The sequence below is a fragment of the Triplophysa rosa genome, linkage group LG19 (assembly GCF_024868665.1).
Source record: "Triplophysa rosa linkage group LG19, Trosa_1v2, whole genome shotgun sequence".
Lineage (NCBI taxonomy): Eukaryota > Metazoa > Chordata > Actinopteri > Cypriniformes > Nemacheilidae > Triplophysa > Triplophysa rosa.
This window is the reverse complement of record NC_079908.1, coordinates 2,402,717-2,424,989: the sequence shown is the minus strand read 5'-3', so window position 1 is coordinate 2,424,989 and position 22,273 is coordinate 2,402,717. Positions and strand designations below refer to the sequence as shown.

Genomic DNA, 22,273 nt, shown 5'->3' with positions numbered 1-22,273 from the left:
GTTAGTCTCCCTTTATAATGCCCTTGTGTCTATCGTCCTGTGCCTGTTCGTTTTGATTCCAAGCCTGGTCTTGTCATTGTACCTTGTTCCATCTGTAAGTAATAGTTTATCTAGTATATGTCAGTTTATGTCAAGTGTTGTGTTAGTCCAGTTAGTAGTTTATTGTTCCTGTCGAGTCTGTGATTTGTATTCCCCGTGTCATTGTTATTTTGCCCCCGCGTGGGTTTTTTCTTTGTGTTTAATATTAAGTCATTGTTTTCCACCACCTCCTGTCTGCGATTGGGTTCTCTTCCGTACACCTTCATGACAGAACGAACAGGCCAACTAAAGAACCCAGCAGACAGCGCTTCAACGTCAGAGCGAACCCGTCATGCCCGCAGGCTCTTCGGGCTGCATCAGAACAATGTGGGTGTGCAGTCTTTTGCTCTGGAGTTTCCTGACGGCGGCGAGGGAGACGGCGTTCAACGAGGTGGATATGAAGGTCATCTTCAACGGCTGCCTGAACGAACCACTCCGGCCCTCCGAGATCAGGATGCTGAGGCCTCTGGGCTTCATTGATATGGTGAGGTATACCATGAACCGGGAAGAGTCCAGGGCCTCAGACACAGCCACTCCATCTGTGCCTTTGTTCCCGATCCCGGAGGGTCGCGTCGTGGCAGTCACCACCGTGGTAGACCCTGAAATGTCCGCCTCAAACCCCATCTATCCTGTTCCGCCAGCGACTCGCCGTGGCAGGAAGTCGTGGGAGTCAGCGTCAGACTCGTCCATGTCAGGATGTCTCACACTCTCTGCCGTTACCCCGCTTCCAGCCACAAGCCTCGTTGACCACCCCAGGAGGAAGAAGAGGAGGATGAGGGCCACAACACAGCATCCTCAACCTTCCCCTAGGGGTACTCCGGTATCCCCGCCAGCCACCGAGATGGCAGCAGCCACCGAGCCAGCCGTGTTAGCTGCCACCGAGACAGCAGCGCGAGGTCGGTACAAGGCGGTGCAGCCGGGATCCAGTCCTGCCCAGTCGGTGTCCAGTCCGGTGTCCAGTCCTGTGTCCAATCCAGTGTCCAATCCAGTGTCCAGTCTGGCATCCAGTCCGGCGTCTAGTCCGGTGTCCAATCCAGTGTCCCGTCAAGTGTCCAGTCCTGTGCAGCCGGTGTCCAGTCAGGTGCAGCCGGCATCCAGTCCGGTGTCCAGTCTGATGTCCAGTCCAATGTCCAGCCCGGTGCAGCCGGCGTCCAGTCCGGTGTCCAGTCCGGTGACTCAGCAGGCCTTCCAGCCGGTGACTCAGCCGGCCTTCCAGCCGGTGACTCTGCTGGCCTTCCAGCCGGTGACTCTGCCAGCACCCCAGCCGGCAGTCCACCTGGCAGTCAAGCCTGCCCCGGGCCCCTACCAAGCCCCCTGGGACTCCGCGCTCCCGAGCACCGCCCCGGCCCACGACTTCCCCACCCAGCCCCAATCCCGTTGGACTGCCCCCTACAGACTTTGTTGTTTCCCCACCGCCCCTCCCATGTTTGTTATTTTTATTATCACATCCCAACCCGTTTTTGATTCTTGCCTGTTTGCCCTTTATTCTGTTTTCCATGTTTTGTTTGATCTTGTCACTGTCCCAGTCTGTCTTGTCTCGTTAGTCTACCCCTTGATGAACACCTGGGGGTGTTCATTAAGGGGGGGCTTCTGTCATGATTTTGCCTCATCATGTCATATCTATTCTTGGTCTTGTGGCAGAGTCATGACAAAGCCTTAAGCCTTAAGGCACTTTCGGCCTTCCATATACGCTCTCTCCGGTGTCGCGTCTTTGGCCCTGCCCCTCTCTTTCTCTCATTAGCTTTCCTTCGGTGTCTCATTACCCACGCCTGCCCATTGTTATCTTTTTTTGTTAGTCTCCCTTTATAATGCCCTCGTGTCTATCATCCTGTGCCTGTTCGTTTTGATTCCAAGCCTGGACTTGTCATTGTACCTTGTTCCATCTGTAAGTAATAGTTTATCTAGTATATGTCAGTTTATGTCAAGTGTTGTGTTAGTCCAGTTAGTAGTTTATTGTTCCTGTAGAGTCTGTGATTTGTATTCCCCGTGTCATTGTTATTTTGCCCCTGCGTGGGTTTTTTCTTTGTGTTTAATAATAAAAGTCATTGTTTTCCACCACCTCCTGTCTGCGATTGGGTTCTCTTCAATGCACATTCATGACACATTACTAGGACCATATGATTTCCAAGATGTGGAAAACACGGAAGGAACCCAGGCATTAAAATGGAATTTGATGTATAACACATAATGGTGCAGAATTTTGCAAATTTCGAATTTCTTAATCAGAAAATAGCACTTGAACAGCTAATAAAATTCAATTTGTGCTTTAAATAACATCAGTAGTGATTCAAATGCAGTTTAAATATGTAATCTGCCTGTTCTGCATGTCTCTGAATGAATGATTCAAGTGGATTCCTGTAACGTTACTGTACATGAAACGTCTGTTTACAGCATCTCACTATATGGGGATGCGAACACATCTCCAGAGCTGCTCTGAGAGTTTACTTCATGAGCATTTCACTGCTTCATTTGAGTAAAGCTATGGTCAAACCTGCACTAAAACGTCTTTGCGACAACCCGTCAAAATAAAAGTCTGGTTAACTTAAATTAACTATAACACACCCACATGCATAAACTATAGTATATTAAATTACTTTCTTTAGTAAAGTAAATGTACTAGTAAAATAAAAAAATCTTAAATTTAAGTAAAAAACTAAAGAAAAAAAATGCACTGGAGAGATTCTGGTTTATATTAACATAGTTGTGCATTACGCCATATTTTTATGGACTTTTTCAGTAAGGTTAAAAAAAAGTAGTATCTAGGTATCTTACTATAGTTAATGAGTACAGAAAAATTGAAACAGAATTTTGGGAAAAATAAAATGGATTTCATAGGGCCATACATTATAATTACTCTGTATGCCTGTGATGATGAGCACAGAGAGTCATCATCACGTGAACGTCAGTTCACAGTACTATTTGATATGATATATGATATGATATGGTGTTCATGACAATCTCTAGTGTTCAAAGACAAGAACTGAACAGAGACTTTGAAGGTGTCAGGGCTGACGTGGAAAGAATCCAGTTGCAGGCAGGCGTGAAGGGGTTAACACAAAAGATTTTAATTAATAACAAATAAAACACCCACGATGGGGAAAAACTAAACAAAGGCAAAATACAACAAAACAAAGACTTCCCACGGGGGGGCAAAAACAAACTAAACAGAACACGACACAACTACTAATAGAACAGATACGAGGACTTGGCAAGACTGGGATGCGGGAACACGGGGTCATACAAAACATAGCATGTACACACACAACGCAAGAGCACAGGACAATGAAACAAGAGGGCATTAAATAGCTCAAGACAAACGAGGGATAATGACACAGGGCAGGTGAGGGTAATGGAACACGCCGGGAAGTAATACGGGAAACGAGAGGGGCGGGGCCAATGACAAGACACTGGAGAGAACGCATATTATGTTTCTCTCCACACATAACCAAAGACTTTGTCATGGCTCTGCCTCAGGACCAGGAAATCAAAGACTAAAAGAAGCAGAACCATGACAGAAGGCACACAGTTTATTGTTTTGAGTATATGTACAGAGATGTGTATATGTGTTACTGAACTAAATGTACACACTTTGTTAAAGAGTGTTCACTGACCCCTAAGGATGGTACGATGCACTAGTTTTGGCGGGAAGTGTATGTTTGTATAAGTGCGGGTGAGACAAAGGAAGGGAAGGTTGGTTGAGCGTGGTAGTGGGCAAGAGAAAGACCCACGAAGGCAAATGTCTTTGTCAAGGCTAGCGTGGTTTTGCTGCTCACAGCATGTTTTTTTTCCAATGTTTGTACAGTCAGTTTAAACTATTTCTGTTATGTTTTTTCTCTTCTTTATTCTTATTTTGGGTAAAGTGTGTGGATTCACGTGTGACGAGACAGCTGTCCAAAATAAAATCACTTGGACTGAAATAAGTTCCCACCTTGTGCTGCATTTTTGTCCTCTCCCAGGCCTCACGGCATGAAGACTACTCTGATTGTCTGTAACAACTGACTGTCTGACTAAAAATGGCGGCGACAATCTGACAATGCCTTTTTTTTACATTGCACACAGTGTTAAAATAGAATACTAGAGTTACCTGAAAAGTTTCTGGTGGCAAGCATTGTAGTGAGAATGGCACCCTGAAAACAAGAACAGAAAGAATTAATGAGCAAATGTACACATAAACATCACTATGGTGGATTGTTAAAGACAATCATAACTTTTAAATCATAACTTTTAAATCCTTTTATTAAATAATTTATAGTTAAATCATGACCTTAAAGGTACAGTGCGGGATGTTTTGTATGATCTATTAACAGAAATGCAATATAACATACAAAACTGTGTCTTTAGATGTGTATAAAAACCTTACGTAATGAAAAGTTATGTTTTTATTACCTTAGAATAAACCAGTTGTATCTACATAGGGAGCGGGCCCATCTACATGGAATTTGTTATGTTGCGCAGCCATGTTTTGTACAGTAAGCTCTAACGGACAAACAGCTCTACAGAGCGCGTTTCGTATATGTTGGTCTTCTTCGTGTGTTTTTTTAGACGCAGCTTGCGTCATCACTGAGTTGAAGATGCACAAAGTAGTAAGTCGTAGTACGGAGAGGAGGAGGGAGGAGTAGTCGTCGTCTAGCTGAAGCAATTGATTGTTCTGTCTTAGAAGTTTTGATAAAATGGAGGACCATGCGTATTGTGCACAAGAGCCGAAAGATCGTGAATCTCCGTCGTCAAAGAAGCACAAACGTGATGCTGCCAGACGAATTAGAGACAAACGGCGGCAGAAATCCAGGATAAACATCGGTGTATCTATTACCAGATGGAAGGCACTGTTGAAAGACAAATGTTTTCAAGGCGACGCCGAAGTTGCCTGTTTTCTGCTAGACTGGTAAGATAATTCAACATTTTCTATGTTTCCACATTTTCAATGTTTACCAAACAACTGTTTTGTTGAAACGGTAACGTTAGCATTTTATACAAATGGCGCTATAACCTCCGAATAATAATGTTTTTCCGTCCCTGCGGTACGTACTCCGGTTGTTCCTGACTTTACAAAGGGGGAGACAAACGTCTACTAACTTACACCTAACTGCCTATGTCGCTGTCAGATCAAACGCTTTGTACAGCGTTGCTATTTACGATTAGCTAACTTTAGTTACTTCACTACTCTCAGCGTGTACTAGATAGCACGCAAGAAATATATCTAATTATAGAATTGTAACAGTAACTTTCGCAATAGAATACATGTTAAATGATTAATTACGTTAATATATTGCCTTACCTGCTTGTATCACTACTATCCGCTGTCTCAGTAGACGACATCTTTTTTTACTGTTGCGGCCTCTGTCGTAATTCGAAAGGGAGGGGTGGGCAAATGACTCGGAGATTCGTTGCAAAACTATAATACAAAGCTAGTGGCCGCTGATTTTCAAGAACTGCGCCTTTAAGTAATGTAAACAATAATAATACAGTGTCACAATACCATGTCAACTGAAACAACTGAAAAAAGCACTAATAACACTTACACTGTTAATATTAGGATCCTATATATGGTACCAAATCCTATTTTCATAATAACACTCAACAAATGAAATCCCTCACTCTCTGCCCAATCACGTGCATGTTTTGCTTTGTGTGTCAGAACGTTCAAACCCCAGTCCTTGCTTGCCTTATTCACATCTTTCACATAATACTTTATAGATAGCATTGTGTATACATATTTATGTCTGTGTGTATGTGTTCTCATGAGGTCCTGATGAGAAAAACAGCTCTCATTCATGAGATTTGTTTCATAATGGTCTTTTCATATTTAACAGAGAAGTGAATTGAGCTGACACGCGTGAGAAATCAATCAATGCTTTCCATATTCCGCATGTTTGGCTGTTTGCCGCACGTGTCACACTTTCACACTCTTAACCTACTCTGCAACTCTGAGTTTGTTTATCTCGCTTCGTACAACAGGCCACTGGTTGAAAAGTCTCATGTTTTCTTCTGCGGTTATAATACTTCTCTTGACAGCTTTCAGCTTGGGCAGTATTTTCTTTTACTCTGTCCAGAAGAGCTTGTGTGCATTCAATACATAATCAAAAACATAAGCTTCTTTTTTGAAAACTGCCAGGGTGAAGATTTTCAAGATTTTAGCCTACCGGAACCGGTAGTAACCTTTTTCAAGCTTCTGATTGGTCAACATGGCTTTACAGTTAGTTATACCAGCACCCATTGGTTTAGCGCGCTATTGACAGCACTTTATAGCGTCTTTCTGCGTTTTCATGTGGACAGAGATTATTTTTTAAACTGAAGGAAGAAAAACTCTGTCTATAAAGATGCCTGTGTAGGTGTGGACTAGGCCTTAGGTAGTGGTACATTTCTGGGTCACTTGTAACAGGTTGTTACATCTTGCAGGTAAATTGGGCACCACGATCCAAATAAGCAGGTGTCCCCCAACGAGTAAAGGTGTAAATAATAAGGATTTTTAAATTGAATTTCATAGCAAGCTTACTGTATGGCCTGGCTCAACCACTGGGGTGGATTGCAAATGACCAGAAACTTACTGCTGGCATGTTTGGCATTGCTAATTAAATTCCTGACCATTCTGGTCAAAACACAGCATTAACCAGTCGGTGCAGTGTTTTTACATTTATGCAATTGGCAGTCTCTTTTTTCCAAAGCAACTTACATTGCATTATACTATACATTTGTTTCTGAATATGTGCAATCGAACCCACGATTTTGATGTAGTTAGCGCCATGCTCTAACCACTGAGCTACAGTGTTATCTGTCCTAAATTTCCACTTAAGGGGTTTCAGTGTGAATGAGAAAAATTTTAAAAACGATTGAAAACAGTGGTGTGGACAGAGTGGTGTGATTTACGACACATTGCTGTGCCGCAAACAGGACTATATAGATGTCCTTATTTTAGAATATTCTCTGATACATTCACGTTGAATGGTGAAATTCCTAAAATGAGTTCATATTCAACACACATATGACAAATTCTCTTTTCAAGAGAATACATTATGATATAGACATTGGAAATGAAAGATAAACACGTTCCACCATTTCTTAACTACCCATTTTAAACCAGTGCTGAAATTTGTTTTATTTGCTTTAGTCGAGTAGTTTCACTATAAATACAATGTTATTTTTGGTATAAATGTTTTCTTGCATGTGAAATCACACATACCATTGAAAACAAAATACAGCCTAACGAGTACACGCAACAGTACTGATGATCCATAGAGCATAACTCGAATGCATGCAGCATTTATGACATGTACGGACTGCGTGCCTTTTATCTTGCGCACAAAGATGTTTGTTAAATGTATAAATTTGATTATGAAAAATGATGTGTAGATGTTGTTTCATTAATAAAAACCCGCAATTACGCCTATGCAGGGGAGTACCGAATTTATGCGTGTATAACGTGAAATGATACGGTTTCAATGGCCCATACCTCTGTCCACCACATGTCTCTGTCTCCCCAGCGCCATCACAAGCCCCTAGTGGCAACTTCTAAGCACTTGAGAGACCTCTCGAGCTGTCTTAAATAATTGGAAGAGTAAGAGTGATTCTTAGCTTTAAAGGCGCAGTTTTTCATTTACAGTGGCCACTAGCGTTGTGTCATGATCTAAGGAATCGACTCTTAGTCACCAAACTCGCAATATGCTTTATTATCCAGTGCACATGAACATATTAACAGCACTCAATAAACTCTCACTTCCCTCTTTACTCCCGCCCCCATTGCCTAGCAACCCAGGGTCCATCCTTAACAGCCAATCACATTACACTTATCACCACATCTCCCCTCTTAAAAGTTTAACGGTCTCCTTATGATTATTCCCTGAAACATAGAATCAGGCAGATTACTTTCTTAACCAAGTTAGCAGATAAAGAAAAATACCAACATCTTACTACCAACTCCTGTAACATAACATAATCAGCAACAAGTTCAGGAGCCTTCCCAAGAACTGACGCTGATGTGTTCCATCCTTTTTCCCCATCCACCTTCACTTTCACGCTTTGACCTGGATGCAAATCGGGTAAGCTGCGCGCAGAATGACGACGGTTGTAGAAGTACTGGTAAGCCTGTTTGGTTTGTTTGTCCTTCTCTCTGACTTTTCTGTAGTCAACTGGACTTGGTAACAGGTTTTATGGCAGTGTTGGGACCGTTGTTCTGATCTGGCGTCCGATCATAAGTTGAGCTGAGCACCCGTTTTGCAATTGCAACACTCCTTTCGGCTGCCCCATTAGCTTGCGGATAATGAGGACTGGAAGTAGTGTGGGTAAAATTGTACATCTGTTTGAACTCAATGAATTCAGAGGCTGTGAACTGAGTTGCATTGTCTGTCACGAGTTCTTATGGGATCCCCCATCGAACAAACATGTTTTTCAAGTTCGGAATTACCTGCTGGCTTGTCATTGCTTGTAGATGAGCAATCTCAAGATCACATGAAAAGTAGTCCACAACCACCAAGTATTTCTTTCCCTCAAGTTCACAGATATCTGCTGCGATCTTTTGCCATGGACCCCTGGGAAGGGATGTGACCATCAGGGGATCTCTCTTTTGGGTGGGCTTATTGACCTGGCAAAACTCACATGTTTCCACTGATTCTGTAATGTCCTTGCCTATGCCGGGCCACCATACAGACATATTGGCCCTCTCTCTGCATTTAGTGAGGCCTTGGTGGCCTGAATGAAGCTGGCATAACACCTCTCGTCTCTGCGACCCAGGAATCACTATTCTGTCCTCATACAGCAACAGTCCATCCGCTTCTGAGAGATGAGCTCTTACAGAGTGAAACCCATGGAGCAAATGTGGTATTTGATGTGGCCAGCAATCGCGACTGTACGTGCACACCACCTGGAGATCTGAATCTTGTTGTGTGGCTTTCCTTATAGCATTTAGCTTGTCATCACTTACAGGCATAGTAGACAGTACTGCCTGTACAAACACTTTGACATCAGCTTCTGTGTCGGACTCACCATGTTGTGTCAACGGATGTCTGGACAGAGTGTCCGCCACCACCAGCTGTTTGCCCGGCACATGCACTGCTCTGGCATTGAATCTCATCAGGCGCATTAATAGCTGCTGGCATCTTAGGGGAGCTTTGTCGATATCATATGAGTTTATCAGAGGCACAAGATCGGTCTGGAGTTTGAATGCGGCGATTCCTTGCAGGTACCATGAGAAATGTTCGCAGGCCCACACAGCAGCTAGGCACTCTTCCTCAATTTGAGAGTAGCGGCTCTCTGTCTCAGTTAAAGTTCTTGAACAGAAAGCGACAGGACGTAGTCCCTTCTACTGCTCCTGTAACAGGGCAGCACCTAAGCCGTAGCTGCTTGCATCCGCACTGACTACTGTGGTCCTGTTAGCATTGTAGAAGGCTAGTGCTGGTGCTGTGATCAACAGGCTCTTGACTCTGTTGACTGCCTGTTTTTGTGCTTCACCCCAGACCCATTCTGTTTCCCGCTTGAGCAGCTCAGTCATAGGCTGAAGAACTGACGAAAGACTAGGGAGGAACTTGCCAAGATAATTCATCCCTAATACCTTTCGCAGTTCAGTCAGGTTGGTAGGGCAGGGGAGCTCAGTTATGGCTCTCACATTATTTGTATCTGGCCGAATTCCATTCTTTCCAATCACATGTCCGAAGTACTGAATCTCAGATTTTCCAAAGTGACACTTCTCCTTGTTCAATTTTAATCCGGATTCTCTGATAGTTTTTAATACTGCCTTGAGATAGCGATCATGCTCCTCCTTGTCGCTGCCAAACAGCAGTATATCGTCCATCACTGCTACTGTGCCAGCATGCTCTTTAAGAAGAGTGCTCATTTCTCTCTGAAATATCTCTGGAGCTGAAATAATTCCGAAGGGCAGCCTCTGAAAACCGAACCGGCCAACTGGTGTGATGAAGGTGGTGAGTTTCCTGCAGCTTGCATCCAAAGGTATCTGCCAGAACCCACTCGATCCATCTAATGTTGAAAATACAAAAGCACCAGACAGTTGTGGTGTTATGTCCTCAAGTGTAGGCAGAATGAATCTCTCACGCTTTACAGCTTCGTTCAATTTCTTAAGGTCAACACAGATTCTGACTTTACCGTTCTTCTTCACCACTGGCACCATTGGTGCGCACCAGTCTGTTGCTTCGGTGACCTCCGTTATGATCCCCGACGTAAGCATATGCTTTAGCTCCTCCTCCACTTTTGGCAGCAATGGAAAGGGAATTCGACGAGGTGAAGAGAGACTGTAAGGTTTGGCATCCTGCTTGAGCTCAATTTTGATTGGTTCACAATTTAAAAGTCCAAAGTCTCCAAAAACATCATCATCCATACCAACACTGTCAATTCTGCTCACCAGTTTCATTTCACAAGCATTTTTTCCGGCTAAGTAGATTGTTGGTATATGGGCCTTTAACAACATATGTCCAGAAACGAATACCATGTCCCTCTCTTTCTGTGCTGGCTAAGAGTTTGCCAATGCAGTCTAGTTTGCCACCCGGACTCCTGATGTCAGCAAATGTTTTGTTAAGCTGAGGGCGACAAGGCAGATTCAAAAATGTTTGCTCAGACATGACTGTGATATCAGCACCAGTGTCAATCTTGAACTTTACTGTAGTGCCATTCATTGGTAAGTTTACGTGCCACTCATCTTCGTTAACACAGTCAGAAACTGATCCCAGAAACCAGGTATCGTTTGTTTCCTCTTCATGCCTCCTGCTGGTCACCTCCTTCACAATCTTTCTTTTGCATGCAACTTCAAAATGGCCCATTTTGTTACACTTGCGGCACCGTTTTCCTCGGGCAGGACAATCGCCATGAACATGTGCACTTGCGCATCTTGAACAGGTCCCACTGTTGCCTTTTTCTCTATGTTTAGTGTCTGTACTGGTGAATTTACCTCCTGAATATTTGTTGAATGCCATTGTGTGTTTGGTCTTATGCCCCACTTCGTTTACATCACTTGCACCTCGTATATTAACACTTATTCCTTTTGTGAAATTATAGACACAAAGTGTTTCATCAAACTTTTTAACTACTGCGTTGTAGTACTCATTTTCTTCCCCCGCAGAAAACGTAAACATGCTGAATATTGGTTCGGCCTGTTTGCCCATTGCATAGAGCAGGGGTCTTCAACTACTTTTCTTTGAGGGCCAGATTCCAAAAGTATAAATAGGATGCGGGCCAGTTTTTTACCCTATATTATATTTTATTTCTGTTATTTATTGCATTTTGTTCCTTTTATACTGTTTTTTTGCTGTTACTTTTAGATCATATATTAAAACATGCACACAGATATTGCATCCGATATATGTGCCTTTTTATGATATTTAATCAAAAGGGGTATTGTCTTTTTAATTTTATTTGACGTTCCTTGATGCGTTAGTTTACCCCAAAATAAAACTGCTATTAATTGACTCACCCCCAGTCCATCCAAGATGTGGGTGGCATTGTTTTTTCAAGAAGATATTTATGAATATTTTTGGTTGAAGTAATAAAAGTTAAATCAATGAAAGTCAAAAACGCAAATACATTCAGCACAAAAGTAATCCCTGCCCCATTGTGACTTTAAACTGGCATTTTATAAATGTTATCGTAGCATCTTCGGGTGAATTCCAATCGCATTCATGTGCCCCGCCCACTTAGAAGGGAAGATCCTTTGTAGTGCGAGTTCTGGAGGGAGATGAACAGCAGTTTTTCGTAAATATTGTAAATATTCAATCGTACACAGGTAATGAATGCTGTAATAAAAACAACACAGTTACAGTGTTCCCTTATCTGAGACAACCGTTCATGTGGTGTACCCTTTCCTGCAGTTACTTTCAAGGGCACAAGACGCGTTTTGGATAGCGACCAGTGCGCAAAACGACTGCTGTGGATTGCCGATTGTAACGTTGCAAATAACATTACGTTTTTTGGACAGAGCGATCAAATCGCTTTATAAGACGTCAGTTTGTCGTTATGAGCCGCGGGAATTACTTTTGTATTGAATGTAGCAGTGCTTTGGCATCTCAGGACGTGCATTTCTTAAAGCACACCGCTCTTAAAGTCTCTCCACTTATTTGAAATGTTAAGGCGGGCCAGATACGGATGATTGGCGGGCCGCATTTGGCCCGCGGGCCGCCAGTTGACTAGCCCTGGCATAGAGTAATGAATTCACCTGCACATCGCTGTCTTCCTTGTCGAGTTTCGTTGCGATCCTGAAACGTGCAAACCGTTGCCTCCATGCCGGCCAACTCGATGGCTTTGCGAAATCGAAGGATTCAGGCGCGTTAAACTTCGACATTTTCCCTTCTGTTCTCTTTCACGGATCCCCGGAGTGCGCGAAAACTTTTACTTCTGACACCATGTCATGATCTAAGGAATCGACTCTTAGTCACCAAACTCGCAATATGCTTTATTATTATCCGGTGCACATGAACATCTCAACAGCACTCAGAAAACTCTCACTTCCCTCTTTACTCCCGCCCCCATTGCCTAGCAACCCAGGGTCCATCCTTAACAGCCAATCACATTAAACTTATCACCACACGTTGTATTATAGATTTGCAACAAATTGCTCAGTCCAAACATGATGGTGGCCACCATAGTACAAAAAGATGTCGTTCTCATGCTGATGCAGGGAAGAGAACATGTGGGCATTAGAAAGACTGTAGAAAGAGTGATGTCTAATTTATTACATAAAATAAAAGGTGTGTGGATTTTAAGCATAAAAAGAAGGATAAAAGTCAGGCAGGAGCTAGAACCTGCGTTAATATTATAAAGACTTTCCAGCAGAGACGTGTAAGGACCCGCGGTACTAAGGCTTTTAGCAGAGATACTCATAGATATCTATGGAGATACTTTCTAGCAGAGAGTCGTTGGAGAGAAAGATCGTCTTAAAATCACCCCAGAAAAGGTTGCTTTGATTCGGATAAGTATGTGAGTAACATTGGTTTTTCTGTTTGTTAGAACCAAGATATGTTGTTGTTTTTGTTCTAATATTAGCTGTGTGACGGAGCAGTTTTGAGCGTCATTGTTTATTTGGAACCGCTTTAATATTGTACTCGTCCAGATACTGGAGATAGAGAGCGAGAGCGCGTTTTACTCTCTTACTCAATGATGAATAAATTTACATTTAATCCGCGGGTCACATGCGTTCCGACCGTAGAGTACGGATCACGGATCATCCGCGATCCGTTTCACCACTACACAGCAGGGGAGAGGAAACGCGCGTTGTAGAGTTGCTTGTCCGTTTAGGGCTTCTGTACAAAACATGGCGACGAATTCAATGTATGTAGATATAAACAGCTTTTTCTAAGGTATTAGAAACATACGGTTCATTATGTAAGGTCTTTATACACCTCTGAAGAAATAGTTTTGTATATTATATTGCATTTCTGTCAATAGATCTATCTAAAAACCCCGTATTGTTCCTAACTATTGTTCCGATAACTTGCTTTTATATTTAAATTTGGAAGTAGGAGTAAATTTCATGAATTCTCAGCACTTAAGACTAAAATGGCACTTTGAGAAGCTTGATAAATACGGGCACGGATTCTCACTTTATTTGCTAATGTTACAGGTTTGCAAGACTTGTAGAAGCAATTATTAATTAACATTTTTTTAATAATTTAGAAATAAAATTGAATTGATCTGAGTCAGACAAGAATACCTTCAATAATAAAAGAAGTTGTGCTTTGTTTTACCTTAGTTTTTACATGCAGTAGTTGTTTATTATTAATAATTTAATATAAACATCTCTTAATAGGTAAAAAGGTAAATGAATAACCTGAAAACTGAAAATTTTAATTTGACTCACCAACCCTAAACTTTCACTACCCAAGGTAGACACTATTCAAGCATGTTAGTGTGATTTCACAGCCTTTTAAAAACTTACCTTAAGTTTCCTTCTGGCGTTGAATTTCTTCAAACATTCAACAGTCTCCTGTCTATGCATGCAAGATGCAACAGTGGAGCGATGCTGTAAACAGAAAGAGGGCAATCATGAAGTAGAGCAGGGCTGTGCACCATTCAGAACTATTACATTGAGAATGCCTATTCGATTTCAATTGAATTTTTTATTTAAATTAAAGAGAGTTCACAAACAGAATGGGGTTTTTGCTGAACATACATCTACCTGTCAGAGAACAGCATTTAAGCGTTAACAGCATTTTTACCATAACACAGCTATCTGTTGATTTTTAAGGCAATTAGCTAATAGCTAGATATTTTCAAATGTGGCATTTTAATCCATTGTTATAGTAAAATGTCAGTAAGAGGAAAAATAAATTAAAGCATTTATGGACATTGACTAAGTTTATCTTTATTATCTTTTCCTGAAGTCATTTTGAGGAAACAGCTCCACGTGTAGAAGCACATAAACAGATAAGACTTGTTTTATAGTATCTGCATGTGAGGTTAGGCAAAAGCCTATTGCATTCAAATTTGTATGTAAAGAAAAATAATTAAAATTAATAAAAAAATTAAAAAAATTCATATAATTGTAAGTGTAATGTAGTGGAAGTGATGGCTTGACAAAGACTTGAGGTATTAAGCCTTGAAGTTTGAAGGTTTAATAGACCTATTCATCATACCACTCATCCCATTTCAAACATATGTCTTTTTTTGGCAGAACACAAAATAAGATATTTTGAATAAATAGTTATTTTGAAAAACATTGGTAACCACAAAAAATAAGTCCCATTGACTTACATTCTATGAACACAAAACTAAAAAACATTTCTCAAAATCATGTATTTTGTGTTTCACAGATAGAGTCATATACAAGTTTTGAATGACATGATAACAGAATTTGCATTTTTGAACTAATGAAAATGTATTATGTTTTAAGCATTTTCTTGTGATCAAATAACAATGTTAAGTTAACAATGTTAATCTGTTAACAAGATTGCACAATTTAAAAAATAGAAATTCTCTTTTCATAAAACTCTGTAAATAATCATTAATTTTGTATGGTATCTGTCAAACCTGTTAGCCGGAGTGCCCTTATGCTCCACAAGAGGGCAGTCTCCTCATCACCCAGACTGCCATTACACACTAAATCCCCCATAACCTTTTTCTGGACTCATTACCCCAATCACATTCACCGGTGTCTTATTACCTTGATACAGTACCCTCCACTATTATTTGCACCCTTGGTAAATATGAGCAAAGGCGGCTGTAAAAATAAATCTGCATTGTTTCTCATTTTGATCTTTTATTTAAAAACATCTACAAAATTCCAACATTTCATTCAAGTAATCAATTTGAAGCGGGGGCCACAATTATTGGCACCCCCAGAAATTCTTATGAGTAAAATATCTCCCAAGTATATTCTCATTAATATTAAGATTTTCTACGCACACCAAGGTGACTAGAAACATGATGTTGCCCAGTCATGACTTCTTGTTGCACAGGAGAATAATATTAAGTAATACAAAGCCCAAAACCCCTTAATGATTCATCACAATGGGTAAAACCAAAGAATATAATTCTGGTGTGCAGCAAAAGATTGTTGAGCTACACAAAATAGAAAGTGGATTTAAAAGGAAATGGTTGAAACAGTTAAAAAATTAAATAAAAAAAATCTAATTTCCAACATCAGGGCAATAATTAAGAAGTTTTAATGAACTGGAGATGCAAATCTGCCTGAAAGAGAATGTGTGTCTATATTGTCTTAATGCACAGCAAATATAATATTTTGAGTGGCCAAAGACTTTTAAAAGATCACAGACGGAGAACTGCAGAAATTAGTTGAATTAGTGTCAGAAAAAATAAAATAAAAATAAAGGAAAATTGCACCTCCATCACCACTGTTGGTGTACATTGTTTGGGATATTGTTCACGAAAAATATCTTCTGCTTCTACATTCTAAGCCATACTGGAACTTCAAACAGGACTGGGGTCTATGGCCATATGAAATGAAAAATAGTTTTTTTGGCAGTAATAACACAAGATAGGCTTGGTGCACACAGGGATAAAAAGTACCCGTTGTCCACAGTTAAATATACCACCAGTTCTTCATTGTTGTGGACCTACATTTATACCAGAAGTTCTAGACATCTTGATCAGATACATGGCATCATATATTATATCAAATACCAACAGATATAAAAATCAACATATATAAAAATCAAAACCTGACTTACTCTTTTATAAATATTATAATGGGTCGTGGTTAGATCAGCACATTGGTTCAAAACAAACATCCAAATCAAGAAAAAATGGGTCACTGAACACAAAATCAAGATTGTGCCTCAGCCATCCCAGTTCCCTGACCTGAACCCTATAGAAAATTAGTGGGATGAACAGAAGAAGAGGTAGCACCAACATTTGAAGGATCTGGGGGAATTCTTTATGGAGGGATGGACTCTGATAACTCTCAATGTATTCTCAAACCTCATCAGACTGAAAAGAAAACACTCAGAGCTGTTTTTCAAGTGCAAATACAAGTGTGCAAATAATTATGGCCAACATGTATGGAAGAAAAAAACATTTTTACAATGTGATATTCCCACTACTTCAGATTGTTTTCCTTCAATGAAATGTTGGAATTTTGTCGATTTTTTAAATAAAAGATCAAAACGAGAAACAATGCAGATTTATTTTTACAGCCTTCTTTGCTCATATTTACCAAGGGTGCCAATAGTAGTGGAGGGCACTGTCACTGTCTATTTAAACCTGGTCCATTCTCTCAGTCATTGCTAAATCTCGTTGGTGTCACATCTACTGTTTATTAGTTTTCATGTAGCCTGGTTATAATCTCTGCCTGTTTTTGGATTGCCTTTTGACTACCTTTGGATTTCTGTAATTACCAGTTTCTTGCCTTTGTGTTTGGATGGATAACCTGTACCCTTGCCTGCTATTTTAACCACGGTTCTGGATTGCCCCTTTTCAATAAATGCTGCATTTGGATGCAACCTTATGTATACCTGTGCAAGTCGTTACAGGAGACTTTGTGCACATGGATCCAGCAGTTAGACTTATCCTCCTACGCCAAGGTAATCGCACCCTCAAGGACCACACCAGAGACTTTTTGACATTTCTCATTTTACACATTACCCGGATTATGCTTAAATTTACTTTTACCTTTACGGATTAAGTGAACCACTCAAAATTTACCTGACAAGCAATGGTCCTTAAGGCTCACTTGCTCAATTTCTTAAATGAACCGCTCAAAACTTACCTGACAAGCAATGGTCCTTAAGGCTCACTTGCTCAATTTCTGGACATTGCATTAGCATTTGTGGGATCCTCTTTCACCATGGACAAGGTGAAGGAGGACTCTCCCCCTAAACATTTTTGAGAGGGGGCATTAGGTTTCAGGCTCCGCGGACCATGGAACCAGGCCTGTTGTGGAGGTCCGCATGCTCTACGTTGATGATCACCAGCCCAGAGCTTCTCCGCAAGATGGTTGCCAGCCCAGAGCTTCTCCACAAGAGCCTCCAGCCTTCATGGCTGCCTGCCTGCACCACCATGGCTTCTTGGAAGCCGGTCTTTAAGGGGAGGGGGGTTGTCTATGTCACACCTATCAGCTGGAGTGCCCTTATGCTTCACAAGAGGGCACTCTTCTCATCACTCAGACTGCCATTACACACTCCATCCCCATAACCTTTTGCTGAACCCTATTCACATTCACCTGTGTCTTATTATTTACATTTAGCAGACTTAAGCGACTTACAAATGAGGTAAATGATAGAAGCAATTAGAACAACACAAGGACAGCAATGCATAAGTGCAATAAAACTGGTCTCAGTTAGCCTACCACAGTATACAAAGCTAAGTACCTTTTTTTGTAAGGATAGAAAAAGAAGTAGAAAAATAAAAATAAATGGGTCAGATCAGGTGTTGACGGAAGAGACGTGTTCTTAAAGATGGCTACAGAATCTGCTGATCTTGTAGCAACATAGAGATCATTACACAACCGTAGAACAGATCCAGAGAAGGTACGTGAGAGTGATTTTCCCCTTTTTCTATTTGGTAACACAAGACATTGTTCGTTAGCAGAGCGCAGGGATCTAGAGGGTACATAAGTCTGTATTAGCGAGTGAAGGTATGGGGGTGCCGAACCAGTTGTGATTTGGTAGGCCAAAAGCAGAGCTTTGAATTTGATGCGAGTGACTATAGGGAGCCAATGTATCCTAACGAAGAGAGGAGTGACGTGTTTTCTCTTCGGCTTATTGAAGACCACTCTTGCCGCTGCATTCTGGATCATCTGTACAAGCTAGAAGTCCAGCCAGTAGAGCATTGCAATAGTCCAGTCTGGACAGAACTAGAGCCTCGACTAGGACTTGTGTAGCCTGCTCGGATAGGAAAGATCTAATTGTCCTAATGTTGTAAAGGATAAATCTAAAGGACCGGGTGGTGCTTGCAACATGACCCTTGAAGTTTAGAAGATCATCAATTACCACTCCCAGGTTTCTGTCTGTCCTGGAAGGTATAATGGATGATGAACCTAGCTGAATGGAGAGGTTGTGATGAATCTTTCGGTCACCCGAGGTCACAAGCAGTTCTTTTTTTTGCAAGGTTCAGCTGAAGGTGATGGTCCTTCATCCAGAGTGAAATGTCACTCAGGCAAGCTGAGATACGTGCAGAAACTGTTGGATCGTCAGGCTGAAATGACAAGTGGAGTTGTGTGTCATCCGCATAGCAGTGATAGGAAAAGCCATGTTTCCAAATGACAGAACCTTGGGATGTCATGTATATGGAAAAGAGCAGTGGTTCAAGCACTGAGCCATCCCGGTATTGAGATGTTTGGACTCAGAGACCTCACCTCTAAATAAGGATGCTCTAAATAACCTACCTGAGAGATTAGACTTAAACCATTGTAGCACCATTCCAGAGACACCCATAGACCTGAGGTGTGACAGGAGGGTGTGCTGATTAACAGTGTCAAAAGCAGCAGATAGATACAGTAGGATAAGTACAGATGATTTGGAGGCTGCCCTTGCCAGGCTCAGGGCTTCAAAGACTGGGCTTGAAATGACTGCTCTTGATACCAGAATGGTTGCTGTCCAGGAGGTTATTCTGCACGAGAAATACAACACGCTCAAAAGTTTTGGCAATGAAGGGGAGGAGAGATACTGGCCTGTAGTTTTCTAACAGTGCAGGATTAAGGTTTCTTCAATAGTGGGGTTATACGGGCCTCTTTAAAAGCTGTGGAAAATGTACCAGTGGTGAGAGAACAGTTGATAATGTGGATGAGAGCAGGGACAACCAATGGAGAGAGCCTGAAGGAGATGGGTGGGGATGGGATCTAGCGGGCAAGTAGTCGGGTGGAAGAGAAGAGCAGAGAAGGTTTTGAAAAGAGTATGAGAGTCAGGCGAGCTGTTGATTTTAGAGAGGTAGTACTGAGTTTTAGCAGAGATATCAGTGCAGAATGAAGAGAGGAGAGACTGATAGAGACAGAGGTCAGTGGGACCTTTTGATTTGCGACACTTTCTCTCAACAGACCTGAGCCTGGAGCAGTGCTCACGAAGAACATCATATAACCAGGGGGAGGAGGGGTTTGCACTGGCTGGTCTAGATGTAAAAGGGCATAAGCTGTTTTAGCAGGATGTTAGTGAGGAGCATAGAATGTCGGTGGCGTTGTTAGTATTCAATAAAGAGAGCTGTTTAAGGGGAGGGACCGTGGAGCAGACCGCAGAGGATAAGCAGGAGGGAGAGAGTGTATGTAGGTTGCGCCGAAATGTGACCAGTGGGAAAGCGTGTTGTGTCTGGAGAAGTTAGGTCGAGATCAAGAGTGATTAGAAAATGATCAGATGTGTGCAACAGGGTGACCTGGTGTGATGAGCAGTAGCGTGTGTAGATGAGATCTAATTGATTACCAGACTTATGGGTTGCTGAAGTGGGAACTCGCTTGGGGTCAAATGACGCAGTCAGGTTTAAACCTGGTCCATTCTCTCACTCATTGCTAAGTCTTGTTGGTTTCTGGTTATAATCTTTGCCTGTCCTATGGATTACCTTTTGTCTACCTTTAGATTTCTATAGTTACCAGTTTCTTGCGTTTGTGTTTGAATGGATAACCTGTACTTTGACCCATGCCTATTATTTTGACCACGGTTCTGGATTGCCCAAATTCTGCGCATGGATCCAACCCTGTGCATACCTGTGCAATTTGTGACAGTATCCAACTCCAAGGTAAATTTTCAGTAAACTAAACATTTTTGTCTGAAGACCTGGATCATTTTTATTATACTTGTGCCGTACTTCAATAATTATTTTCAATGAAACGTCATTACTTTAATCATCTTTTACTTGCATAAAAAAAGATTGACCAGGATATTCTTTTAAATTGCATTATTTTTCATTAAAAATTAGCTAAAATGAATAAAAAAAAATTGTTTTTGCTAACAAAATAAGCTACATTCAAATGTATTTTAGTAAAAGCTCCAATATATTAAACAAATTTGAAATAGTTGTCTTTATTGGACAGGTCAGAAAATATAATTCAGTTGTAAACTTACTGAAATCCATGGATGTTTGAGTACCTCTGCGGCAGTAATGCGTTTGGATGGGTTAATAGTCAACATCTTATTAATAAGATCTTTTGCCTCTGGGGTCACTGTGTCCCACTCAGGTGAAGGAAACTGTGGATTCAAGAAATTATCCAAATATACTGATATATGAGTCAATTCGTCAGGTAATTCATTATTAGAATTATCATCATTAAATACTTCAAAATGCTTGAACTTACATCATAAGCGCCAGCTTTAATTTGCTGATAAAGCCGATGTTGGTCTTCATCCCAGAATGGTGGGTATCCAACGAGCAGGATGTAGAGAATCACACCTGAAGTAGAAAAACGGATGGAGGGACAAGTCAGAAGACTTAAAAAGTAGCATTTTCATTTGAAATTTACAAAACTGGATTAAATGTACATATTCATCCATATAACTCAATAAAATCATGTGACGTTAGTAGGGGTGTGATGAGTTCGTGGCACCAGATCTCGCGAGACCACAAAATCCAATTGGCATGATGGTGTGCTGGGCTTGAAACTGTGACCATTTTCGTTACATACTGTATGCTCCCTAAATTTAACCTGTGCAATCTCCAAATATATTTGGGAGCAATTGAGTGCCCATTTTGTTATGGTGCGACCTGTTTTCATTACTGTACAGAACACGCTAATAACTGTGTAGAGCCTAGCATAGCCAAATTGTTGGATCTTGTGTTTGGATCATTAAAAGAAGAACCATAAACCCCCACTCCCTCTGGTCCTGGTCTCTTGATGCCAACATCAGAGGACCAGAGCCAGGCCTGGCTCCAGTGGCCCTGGGTTTAGGTTGGTTCGCCCCCGAAAGCGTTGATAACCCCTGTGGTCCTCCATGAGATATTTATGATTCCTGCTGAGATTCAAAGCAAGCAGAGGAGGCATGAAAGCTTCCAGGTGGGCCCTAACAGAGAGCTGTAGTTGACCCAGAGAAACTTCTATGACAAAACTACACTAAACTGTCCTTTTCTGTAAATATACGTATGTAACTATCTCTGTTATATGTTGGCGCTCTTGCCATTTTAAATAAGCTGTAACTGGTAAATATGCACGTTTGATTCAGGCTTTGTTTGTATTCATACATCTGAATCAATCACAACTTAATGTGATTCAAACCTGGCATATTTGGTAACTACAGTAAATGTTTCTCCCTTAATTTCCTCCTTGTTGATATATGTTGCTAGGAGGTCATAAAGATCCAAATTAACTGGTGAGTGGGGGAGCTAAACCTTCCCCTGCTCAATGTCGATTGGTCAATTCAAACAAGGAGGGCATACCCTTTCACGAAGTTAAATATCGATCGAGAACATCACACCTGGCTCTTCTCTCTCTGAAAACTATCGCGTTACCTGTTGAACCTTGCCTCGCACCTCCCATCTTCTGGGGGAGAGGGTCCCTGGAGATGGACTTACCCCCTATGCTCTCTTCTCTATCTGTCCTCACCAGAGACTGGTTCATGGCGTCTACGGAGACAACCCTCCCCCGCCCCACTGGGGAAAGAAGGAACAATGGACCTCTGCTACCTCGCGTACCTAGCTGCGCCATGCCGCTGGTCGCGAGGCCTGAAACCTTTCAGCAGGACGTTTGCTTTGCACACTGAGAAAATGCAAGTATTCTGATCTTAATTTCATAGAAGCAGCGTTAAGTCAAGCCCGTTTTCAAGCTTTGAAACGATGTTCAGAAGTGTTTAACTGCCAGGTTGCCATGCTGTCTCCTCTCTCTCCCTCACAC

General features: G+C 41.5%; 1 protein-coding gene across 1 annotated transcript in view; it reads right to left on the bottom strand.

The window, feature by feature from the left end:
- The window catches only part of camk2a (calcium/calmodulin-dependent protein kinase II alpha), a 129,950-nt gene extending 107,950 nt beyond the window's left edge, over positions 1–22,000 (bottom strand). The window contains exons 1-5 of the mRNA XM_057360933.1: positions 21,892–22,000; positions 20,744–20,838; positions 20,514–20,636; positions 13,946–14,029; positions 4,163–4,205 (exon numbers count right to left, since the gene is read on the bottom strand). Of these exons, the coding sequence (XP_057216916.1) occupies positions 4,163–4,205; positions 13,946–14,029; positions 20,514–20,636; positions 20,744–20,838; positions 21,892–22,000 (454 nt within the window). The remainder of the gene's footprint in view (positions 1–4,162; positions 4,206–13,945; positions 14,030–20,513; positions 20,637–20,743; positions 20,839–21,891) is intronic.
- Positions 22,001–22,273: the final 273 nt, after the last annotated feature.